This window comes from Staurois parvus, unplaced genomic scaffold (genome assembly GCF_062004578.1).
Source record: "Staurois parvus isolate SC_StPar_1 unplaced genomic scaffold, SC_StPar_1.0 ptg000165l, whole genome shotgun sequence".
In the NCBI taxonomy this organism is placed as follows: domain Eukaryota; kingdom Metazoa; phylum Chordata; class Amphibia; order Anura; family Ranidae; genus Staurois; species Staurois parvus.
Genome location: NW_028317961.1, coordinates 6,966,491 through 6,978,528, shown reverse-complemented (window position 1 = coordinate 6,978,528; position 12,038 = coordinate 6,966,491). Strand labels below are relative to the sequence as shown.

General features: G+C 38.2%; 1 protein-coding gene across 1 annotated transcript in view; it reads left to right on the top strand.

Moving 5' to 3' along the window:
• SLC18B1 (solute carrier family 18 member B1) overlaps positions 1-7,344 on the top strand; it is a 67,808-nt gene extending 60,464 nt beyond the window's left edge. Inside the window, exons 12-14 of the mRNA XM_089676180.1 lie at positions 1,038-1,131; positions 1,207-1,259; positions 4,853-7,344. Coding sequence (XP_089532306.1) covers positions 1,038-1,131; positions 1,207-1,259; positions 4,853-4,913 — 208 coding nt within the window. The 3' untranslated portion in view covers positions 4,914-7,344. The remainder of the gene's footprint in view (positions 1-1,037; positions 1,132-1,206; positions 1,260-4,852) is intronic.
• The last annotated feature ends 4,694 nt before the right edge of the window (positions 7,345-12,038 follow it).

The window sequence follows — 12,038 nt, the reverse complement described above, 5'->3', positions numbered from 1 at the left end:
GCCTAATGCTACAAAAGACTGTTTGCAGACATTCTACAGGAGATGTTCAGAGACTGTGGATATGATACTCATGTGGTTGGAAACTGCAGGTATGCTGTGGGACACTGAATGAAAACATGTAACAAGAGACTGCTATTGCAGTCCCTTTACAATTCACTGTTTCCACTACTGACGCCTAAGGTCGAGGGTCACACACAAAGTACCAAAGGGTCACAGGTTGAGCCCTGGGAATGTAGAGGCTGACCTTCAGAACCAAAGTGTGAGGCAGAGGACTATGCTTCAGACACATCTGAAAGGGTCACACATACCTTGATAGATCTGTTCTGTGCGGTTCTGAAACATTACACGCTATATGATGTGATTATATGGTTAAAGATATGCAGACTTATTTCACGTGCTGTAGTGAGTGTCGTCTTTGGCAAATGGTGTGTTTCCTTTTTTAATTTTTTAAAGAAGCTTTGACATTGAACTTGAGACTTACCTTCCATCTTGCGCATTTGTTTAGGCTTTTCTCCTGTAATGAAATTGCTGATTCTGATTTCATTGCAAACTGTGAGCTTCTCACAGTGTGCATTAAAAGCTGCAGCAAATCAGTAAGAGTCCTCCTTATTTTGTGGCTAAAGTACATCCAGCATTACCTAGCCCTTTCCTTCCCCAGCCTTACTGTACCTGGCCCACCTCTTTCTACTATCGCATTTCAGTTCTTTTGAGGCTCACAATCACATTTGAGCATTACCATAGTTTCCAGTTTTCTGGAAACTATGTACAACACACTGTAATGTAAGCACCTAGTGATGAGGTCACTGCGTCTAAAATAGGGTATGTAATGAAAGCACAATTTCATTAGGATTCATTATTTGAGGGGAAAAGAAGGATCCAAGGAAGGCAAAATATAAGCAAATTAACTGTTAGCATTTCAAATGAGGGCAGCCCAGACACTCACAGACTGCTCTATTCAGAGATAAATTAAAATACTTGTTTTTCATTCTGTGTTTATTTACATTGGTTTTGCATCTTAAACATATTTATTCTCCTAGATCATTTGTTGGCCCGACCCTTGGTGGGTTTCTGAATGAAAAGTTTAACTTTAAATGGGCAGCTGCCATGCAGGGCCTTTTACCATTAGTGGCGGTGAGTTTCAAAAATGTTACAAATTATTTCCTCTATCTTTTCATTTCTGCTAACATTTCTTTTTGGTTTTCATAGTTTATTTTGTGTCTTGCGTTTTACTCCTGGGAAATTCATAAAAAGAAAAGAAGGTGAGTTAATTTTGTATGTCTACAGTTTATGTGGCAAGTTTAATTTTTTACCAGAATAGAGCAGACACCAAAGCTATGCTTTATGCATTTAGACTTCGATTAAAAGGAATACATTTTATCATTTGGTAAATTAAAGCGCAATTAAAAGTGCAGACTATGGACTCCAAAGTATTTCCAATTTCCTAACATACAGTAAAAGAACGTTAAAGCGGAGTTCCAGTTGTTTTTTGTGTTTATTAAAAGTCAGCAGCTACAAAAACTGTAGCTACTGACTTTTAATAAACACACACTTACCTGTCCCAGGATCCAGCGATGTAATCACCCGTTGCGTCCCTTCTCTCCTTTTCTCCACAGCACCGGCATCTCAACTGTGGACACCAGGGTGTGACAGCTTGCAGCTGGCTTCACAGCCAGATGCCCACTGCGCAAGAGCGAGTCGCAGTGAGCATCCTGATTGGTCCAGCAGTCTTCTGGGGCCTGTGAAGGTTCCCAGGAGACTGCAGGAGGAAGGAGGGGGTCGAATTTGGCAAACTGAGCGGGAAGCGGGAGCGGGTACCTGTCAAAACTAGCTACCTGCTCCCCCTCCATCCTAAAAGGTGGCAAATATGGCGGGGGGGGCAAACAAGTGGATCTTCCACTTTTGGGTGGAACTCCACTTTAAAACAAACCATTCCTGACCTCTAACTGCATTTGCATGAAGTGAATATATCCTCAAAGATGACAACAAATACACTAAAATAAGATTTTAAGCAGTAATAGAGTCCTTTAAAAAGTGAAAAAAGTGGGCCTCCAGACGGTTTAAGTCACCACATACTGACACATTATGACAGACTTTCCTTAAAATGATTGTAAACCCTCACCTTGTAAAACAACCCATTCAATTTAAAATATAAATGAAAGGCAATACATTTATGTATAGATATATAAAAAAAAATTATAAATACCTTTTCCCCCTTTTATAATCATAAACCCTCTGTTCTCCGCTGCATAGGAGCTGAGGGGGGAAAAGCTGCAGAGCACTGATCATCCAAATGAAAGGCTGTACGAGGAGGGTGGGGGGTTATGGCAGCAGACGTTTGATCACTGGAGGAGAGCACACTGAGTTTCTAGCACAGCTAAAGAACGCTGTGCTCTCATGCCTTGTGTGGTCTGTTTTTAATAGGAATGCAGAGGGACAGGCAGGAACATCAGGGATTTCACACAAAGGAAGCAATACAAACAGAACAGGATACATTTTCATACAAGTACAGTTGTGTTCAAAATAATAGCAGTCAGACATCACTAACCCGATCAATCACTGTTTTTGGTAGAAATGATATTTCTACATGGCAAATAATTTACTAGCAGGTGTAATAGAGTAATATAAATCCAACAGACCCAACAGTCATGACATGCATGCTGCTGATTCTGTGTAATTGAATCACTAATTGAAAGGGGCATGTTCAAAATAATAGCAGTGTGAAGTTCTATTAGTGAGGTCATTCATTCTTTGAAAAACAGGTGGCAATTATTGCCCTTATTTAAGGAAGGAAGGCAGCAAATGTTGTACATGCTGGTTACAGTGCATTTCTCTCTGAAATTCTGAGGAAAATGGATCATTCCAGACATTGTTCAGAAGAACAGCATACCTTGATTAAAAAGTTGATTGGAGAGGGGAAAACATATAAAGAAGTGCAGAAAATAATAGGCTGCTCAGCTAAAATGATCGCAAATGCTTTAAAATGGCAACCAAAACCTGAAAGACAGGGAAGAAAGCGAAAAACTATCATTCGAATGAATAGAAGAATAGCCAAAATGGCAAGGACTCAGCCAACAATCAGCTCCAGGAAGATTAAAGAAGGTCTAAAGTTACCTGTGAGTACTGTTACAATTAGGAGACGCCTATGTGAAGCCAAGCTATCTGCAAGAAGCCCCCACAAAGTCCCACTGTTGAAAAAAAAGACGTGCTGAAGAGGTTACAATTTGCCAAAGAGCACATTGACTGGCCTAAAGAGAAATGGCGGAACATTTTGTGGACTAATGAAAGTAAGATTGTTCTTTTTGGGTCTAGTGGCCGGAGACAGTTTGTCAGACGACCCCCAAACACTGAATTCAAGCCACAGTACACTGTGAAGACAGTGAAGCATGGTTGCGCAAGCATCATGATATGGGGATGTTTCTCATACTACGGTGTTGGGCCTATTTATCGCATACCGGGGATCATGGATCAGTTTGAATACATCAGAATTCTTGAAGAGGTCATGCTGCCTTATGCTGAAGAGGAAATGCCCTTGAAATGGGTGTTCTAACAAGACAATGACCCCAAACACAGCAGTAAATATACAACATCTTGGTTCCAGACCAACAAGATTGACGTTATGGAGTGGCCAACCCAATCCTCGGATCTTAATCCAATAGAAGACTTGTGGGGTGACATCAAAAATGCAGTTTCTGAGGCAAAACCAAGAAATAGAGAAGAACTGTGGAATGTAGTCCAATCATCCTGGGCTGGAATACCTGTTCACAGGTGCCAGAAGTTGGTTGACTCCATGCAACACAGATGTACAGCAGTTCTCAGAAACAGTGCTTATACAACTTAATATTAATTAAGTGATTCAAAGGAAAGCAAAATCTTCAAACATTTTTCAGTTTATATAGTGAATGTTTGAGTTTGTAAAGAAGAATACAAACACTGCTATTTTTTTGAACAGTCTAATATTCACTTTTCTTCAATTTTTTTAGAGGAACAACACAAATTTGATCTATTTTTCTTCATGTTTTGATTTGGAATAGAATGTGTAGTGTTCCCAATGCATTTGTGTGTATGGAAATAAAAGCTATTAGAAGGATTTTGAGCTTTATTCACTTTTTTCAACACACTGCTATTATTTTGAACACAACTGTACATGGTACAGCAGGCACATATCAGGAATATGAAATGTCTGGTTTACATTTGAAGCTCGCCAATGGAGCGTTGTCACCGCTGTCCATGCTTCACCCGGTCTTCCTTCCTAGTTTGTGCTCTCCAGCTGTTTGAATGGCTGGGCCATGATGACTTCATTCCTGCACATACACATGGAAGTCACGGCACAGCTCTCTCAATGGATAGCATACTCCAGTGTGCCATTCATTCAGAGTACAGTGCGCATGCTCCTGTGACATCACCAGCTGCTACAAATGTGAATACCTTATACATGGTACACATTTAGGAGATATTCACTGTACCTACAGGTTATAGGCTTATCTGTAGGTTCAAGTCATGAAGCAGAGTTTACTACTGCTTTCAGTCTTTTTCTAACAGCCAAGAAACATCTGCTGTGTGTTTGCATTAGAGGGCTGGCAGGAGGTCCAGATTCTTTTGCTATAGAATGTAATACCAAAGTAGCTGAGATTTCCCTACCTCTGTTGTTAAATTTGAAGATTAATTTCTCCACAGCTCAGCTACAGAGAGTTTTGTAAGGAACTTTTTAATGAGGAGGGATAGATGTATTTTGGCAGTTTTTTTATATGTTTTTATTTTGACAGTTATTAAAATAAACGTAAAGATGCCCTTTAATAAAACCAAAGTTATGTAAAGGCATAACAAAACATTAAAGTAATTTTGCTTTCTACAGGCCCCAGTCTGCAAATTTTAGTACAACTCAAGAAAGAGAACCTTTGTTGCAAGAGGATTGATGAAGACTAATAAAACTTCCATTTCCATTGTTTAAAGCACTTTTGCAATTAAAGTGGATGCAATGCCCACAAAAAACAGTGAGATTCCAGGTTTACATTTTTTTGAATGTTAGAAAATTGTTAAAATGGTTGGTTATGGGCAATGCCACTACTTTTCCACACACATTAACTCAGTTGTATAGTTTTTGCCAAATAACATTTCTTTATAGAATTATATAATGGTTTATATAGTTTTTGTACAGATTTATTAAACAAGACTGAAGCGTGAATGTTGTTTTTTTTTAAACATGTATGTATACTGCATTCTGCCAGTTGATCAGTTATTGTAGAGAACACATATTTTGTAAAATACTTTGAAGTACATTTTGGTAACAACTAAAGCTGACATTTCAGATATTATAGTAATAATAGTAGTAATATGAGTATTTGCTGACATGTTAAATCACTTTCAAGCTTTTTACATCATTTATTGAGGGCAAGGTCTGTGCACCATGTTTACCAAGTCTGCCAACTGCCATAACTATTAAAGGGCAAGTTAAGTTCCCCCATTGCCATTTTAATTCACTTTCCTGAGAATGTAGTTGGCAGCATTATCCTTTGTTCCACTGCAGCAGACTTAATGGTGATGTTGTGTAGAGACTAGAACTGGTGGGAAAATATCACCATTAGATTCTTTAAGCAGTTTTTTAACAAACTTTTCAAACAGGAAATCTACCAATACATAAGAGTTCCAATTCCATTTGTTCAAATATTTATTTGGGTGTAAATCAATTGTTGGAATAATTTTTTTCCTTTTCACTTCACATGGACATATACTGTACTTTGCTGTACATTGCTTATAAAACATACTCTGAATAGACAGCCACTGCATTTCTCTGTACTCCCATTTGAAGAAAACCTCAGATAAACACGGAGGCTGCAATTGCAACTTCTCCTTCTGCAAATGCTAGTTTGCTGGCTTTCATGTTTACACTATTTCTTCAAATCCTTGAGTCTGTTGGCTGGTACAAGGATGCAGACTTTACTCTGATTTTTCTGATATGCATATTTGTTCCAGTTGTCAGTCATTCAAGCGTTGTTGAACTCAGTGGGTCATTGCTAAAACCAGACAACTAGCATAATTAGAAGGAGTCAACAACAGGAGCCCCCTACGTGTCCCTCAGCAAAAGTTTTCTATAAGTTGCCTATTGCAGTTATGTATACCCTCTCCGCCTGTTCAACAAAAGTACTGGAATTATTTAGTGTCATTCAGCAATCAAGCTCTATGAGTTGATCTAATCTGCTAACATGACCTGCTTGTTCACAAGAATATATTATCATTGCAAAGGCAAATTTAACTAGCTACATTTTATTGATTGCCTGAGTGATATCTTTAACATCTCTAGAATATTAAAATGATGCAGTTTTACAATAAAATTATTACATTAAATTACAAAGTAGAGATATTAGAAAATTGCATGTTTAATCTGGTCAGTATAGGCAATAATGCAAAGCATCAGCACATCTGTACAGTAACAATAGGGAACTGATAAACAAATGTCTAAACTGACTGATATTTATGTCTTTCTGCAAGTGTATCTGAGTTGCATATATCCTTTGTTAAAGTCCAACTCCAGGAATTACATAAAAATAATCTCTTTGCAGTATCCCCATCCCCCCACACTGCAAGGGATAAATGCTTGTTAACTTTCCTGAATAAGGAATAATGTGTGATACTTACCTTATTCCTCATTCAGTCAGGCTGCAGTGCTCTCATCAGCTCTGGGTTGTCGGTGGTCCTTCACTGTCATCACATAAAGTGCATGGCTGTTGGCCCTGTGTTGTACTTGAAGACATCATTGTATGACTTTGGTCCAGAGCACCTTAGAGAAGAGGCTTTAGGGGAATGGTGACACAGATGGAGGAAGGTAGATAAAGTGAAGTATTATACCTTATTTCTCATTTCCTAAAGTTAAAGATGTAAGACCTCTCTCATACGGGGCAGAATCCAGTTTGCTTAGCAGGGGATCTGTCCCTCACATTTTCAGCTTCTTCATCACCATGGAGCTTGGACACAGAGAACAAATTACCCTAACTCAGAAATGATAAAACATTGATTTTACAACCAATATATAACAACATACCATAAATACTACGAACTGTCCTCTGTGAATGTACATGTTGCCACAGATAGGGGATACAGGTCACTAGTATGTAAATAAAGTCAGCAGAGTAGGTATAGGTGGGCATCCATCCTTATTATTAATTATTTTATGAGTTAGGGTTTTTCTCTGTATCCAAGCTGCATGGTCCTGAAGAAGCTGAAAATGCAAAACGTGTTGATCTTTTGCAGGACATAATGATGTTATAATTGATGTTATATTAGGGCAATGCATTGTTTTTAGTATATAAACTTTTATGTACCACTTAATAAAATTTGTATTTTTATAAATCTGAGTTTGTCCTATACTGTACCAGAAAAGTCCCATAGTATTTTTGTGGAATTATGGATGAGGTACAATGCAGTCTATAAAGATAATATGAACAGAGCCCGCTCTTCTCTATGAGAAAGTTGGATGTAAATGGACCGGCTGTCTGTTCACGCCCAACTGCCTCCATGCTGATCCCCCTAGATAGAGGGAAACAGATATCCTTCTGTTTATTTTTTATCAGACCCAAACACATTGGAGGTAGGCAGGTGTAAATGGTCAAAAGTCCATTTACAACCGCCAGTCCATAGAGGTACATGTATTAACTGATCAGGTCCACCTGAAAAACTGACAGGTGGTCCTGATCGGATTGCCTGTGTGAAAGGGGCCTAAAGGTAGTTTTTTTTGTAATTCCTTAAGCTGGACTTTAAGAATGTTTCTGTGACTTTTTTAACCTCTTGCTGACCCCATAATGCATATATAAGATGGTAAGAAAAGTGGGCTTTAACATTCAGCTGCCACACATATGTGTCCATGGTGGCATGAGGTTGTGTGCTGAAAGAACACTCATCGCGCACTCCCAGCGCACTGACTGAGCTGTCAACACAGCTCCTGGTCAAGGCTTCTGATTGGGAGACAGTCACAGCAGTCACATGATACAGGAGTCTTTCTGCCTTCCAGGCATTAAAGCCCACTTAGAGGGGCATGGGAGGCGATGCCAAGAGGTAACAAAGTATGCTTAAATTGTTTAAGTAGTATGAGAACCCCCCTCACACATGCACACTCATGCATTTAGTAGGGTACATTGTCATATTCAAGAAAACAAAAAGGCAGTTGACTAGTGCAAAATCTGCCTAAAAGTGGTTTATAGTTAATCCTATGTGGAGTAATATCACTAAATTGGTGAATGCAATATTGTATTTATTAGATCTCATGGATCTTGAAAAGGTGGACATGGACTTGGTGAACATAGTACAATCATAAAAATAAAATCAAAGAGTTAAAAATAAAAAAACGTTCGGCATCTTCAATTGAGCTGCATAAACTATGTTGTTTGACGATAAATTCAAGGCTGTGGTAGTTTGATTTAATTTTTCCATATATACTTTGATGTTCATAATAAAGAATGGATAAGGAAGAATAAAGGAACTGACCTGGATACTCTGTATGGGAATCTCATTTAATGAAAACAGAAGAACTACCACAGCCTCGAATTTATCGTCAAACAACAATTGAAGACACTGAACGTTTTTTTATTTTTAACTCTTTGATTTTATTTTATGATTGTACGTTCACCATGTCCATGTCCACCTTTTCATGATCCATGAGATCTAATAAATACAATATTGCATTTACCAATTTAGTGATATTACTCCGCATAGGCAGATTTTGCACTAGTCAACTGCCATTTTGTTTTCTTAAGCATTTTTGGGTTTATAATCCACACTCAACAAGTAGTGAGATGGAGATAACATAAGATCATTAGAATATATCAAAGTATGATGGCAATTTCTTCTTTTCTTTTTATACATTGTCATATTCACTGATTTTCTATGTAGATATGTCTATTACTATTCTGGTAATGCAAAAACAGAACAGAAAATATGTGGTAATGTGAAGTTTGCATTCTTTTGTTTTATGACTACCTATTTTTGTATCTGTAACTACAACTGTGGGATATGTTATTACATTTTCCAAAAATGTTTTTTTTAACTTGCTTTATTTTTACAGTTCTTAATACAAAACTGTCTGAAACATTAAAACTGAACTTTGGGATGAAGCTTGAAAGGCATCCAGTCCTTCCTCTTCCTATATGCAGTACAATTGCATGCTTACTTTTTGAATACATTCCCTCAGTGGCCACGAAACTCAAGTTTTCATACCTGTGATATTAAAAATGCAGCAGATTTTCTTGCTAATGCTGAGCACAGGAAAGAGGATCTTGTGAGATGAGGCATGTGACATCCGACAAATGTGCTTCACAGAACTACTGTACTAATGATTCCTTGGGATATGTGAGGATGGACAAGTACTTGCTCATTCGAATTGCTTCCATAAAAGGGCATGGACATGCATGGACCAACTACAGGCAGTGCGGACAGAAATTTGTCAGCACTGCCAGCCTGATCTACAGTATGAAGAGCGGTTCCTGGTTCAAGGAGAGCAGGGAATGACAATCAGTGATAAATTCCAATTGCTAATCTGAGGCATGGAAATGGAGACCTTGGAGAAAGCTTTCTGCTTGGTAGTTGTGAAAGAGAAGACATTGGGGTTGATTTACTAAAATTGGGGAGGGCAAAACCTGGTGCAGCCCTGCATAGAAACCAATCAGCTTCCAGGTTTTTTTTTGTCAAAACTTAATTGAACAAGCTGAAGTTAGAAGCTGATTGGCTACCATGCACAGCTGCACCAGATTTTGCACTCTCTAGTTTTAATAAATCAACTCCATTGCTTTTAATCTGAGGGCTGCCTGAAATTCAGTTTTAAATATGCAAGTTACTAGTGATTACCTGGTTCCCGCCCGGCCGCCATCTGGCCATAGCACCTCGTCCCTCCGGGTGGACGCCATATGGCATGCGCAGTTTGCGCGCCTGCAGAGCCGCGCAGCGTGCAATCTGTCACCGGTCGTGTACCTTGGACACGGCCAATGACAGATCTGTGTACCGGCCCTGTTGCCAGTACCATGTGACCTGCTGTGACCAATCACAGCAGGTCACATGACAGTTGTATACAATAGATGGCTTCCTTTCATGCCATCCATTGTATACAAGTGTGGCTAGCTGTGAATGGTCACGGCAATCACAAGCCCAGCTGTGTCATGTGATTAGCTGTAGCCAAATCACAGCAAAAAGCAAAAAAAAAAAAAAACTGAATGAATCGATTAAATTCAGGTATAAGGAAATTGTGTAAAAATAAAAAAATACTGATAACTTCCCCAAAGTAGTACAAAGTATTCTACTTTGGTCATAGTGAAATATGAAAAAAAATCTTAAAAAAAAGAAAAAAAAATGTATTAAAAAATAATTAAAAAATAAAAACTTTTTTTAAAAAATTATCACATTTTTTTTTTCGTACTGTCACCAATCAGTGTCCCTGATCACCGCCATGCCAGTTATATGATGGTGCTGTACTGCACTAGTGACAGTATGTAAAAAAAAAAATAGTGAATATCTTTTTTTTTATTCATTTCCGAAAAATTATGACAAAAAAATTACAACTTCAAAAAACTTGCCATGCCTGTTATGAAATATGTTGGACTGTCTACTTTGCAAAAAGTGGTCATTTGGGGGATATCTGTACTGTTCTGACATTTTTGGACCTCAAGAAATTAGATTGGCCGTCAGTACTTCAGGATTGATCAATATTCAGATCTATTGTTGACTATTTGGAACCCTTTTGAAAAGGTCCAAACTCAATGTGGATACTTGCTATATGTTGCATACAATAAAGTCCATTGGTGCTTGTAGAGCCACAGATAGTAATGCCACCAGACGTGTCGGCAAACAAATTTAGCAGCTCTGCTACAGATATATTAATATATTAATGGATTCTTCAAAAAGAAAAATATACTCCTTGTAATTGCAACAATGTAGTAGTATTTTTTACTGTATAATAACAGGATGTTGCAAGTTACATAGTTGCCATGTCTCTCTAAAAGCACAAGGTTGAGATCATTGCTGTGAAACTGCAGTGAGAACCCATGTCTAGTTTTTACTGCTATGTGCAGCTCCATTAAAGAGCCTTTCCCTCACATACTGTCCCTAATACAATGCTTTAGTGAAACTGGAAGGGAGGTACAAATCTCTTTTTTAAATGTATTGCTGTCTCCCTGCTTGGTGGGACTGTTGTCAGCATGACTGTAGCACCACGAACCAACAGGGGTTTTAATCCTGCAGCAGTAAACAACACATTGAGCTTCCTCCATTCATCTTTCTCCTTGACTCTGTGTCCTGAATTTTAACTTCATAACTCATCATGCTCTGGATTAGCCAATTGGTCTTTTTTCCCTCAATTGCTTTCAGTCTTTGTTCCTGGATTCTCTGATATCTTACCTTCCGCCAATACAACACACACATTATATTTTTATACCATCCCTGCTATGGTTTTTTTTTTTTAATAATGACTGACAAGTTGTCAATATTGCTTCTGTGAACGAAAAACAATCTATGAATGGAGGATGGACAGATGAATGAAGTTCTGCCTCCTCCATTCATAGCCTTTCATTCAAGAAAGCTATAAGACAGTTTCTATGAATGGAGGAGAGGCGGGTTTAGTTTGCAATCTTGGGGAGTGCATATAAGACAGGTCCCTTTGCTCTATTATCCCTCACAGCACTGGAAAATCACAGTGTAAGGAGGGTGGATTGGAGGAGGAAGATTTAAACAAAAACAGGAGCTAGCAGCACAAGGGACAGATCAAATTGATTGTAAGTAATGTCCCATGTCCCTTGAACAGTTTTTTTTTTACTGAACATAGACTTTAAGGGGTGCATTAATATCTTTATTACACAAATTAAAAAAAAACTAAATATTTTTTTCTCTTTCAAATGATATTGCTTTTCTTTCAGCACTTATAGTAAGTCATATCTAACTCCCTGGCCATTCCTTCCACTGTTGATACAACACACATTAAATTTGTATACCATCCCCGCTATGGTCTTTTTAATAATGACTGACAAGTCATCAATATTGGTTCTGCGAATGAAAAACAATCTATG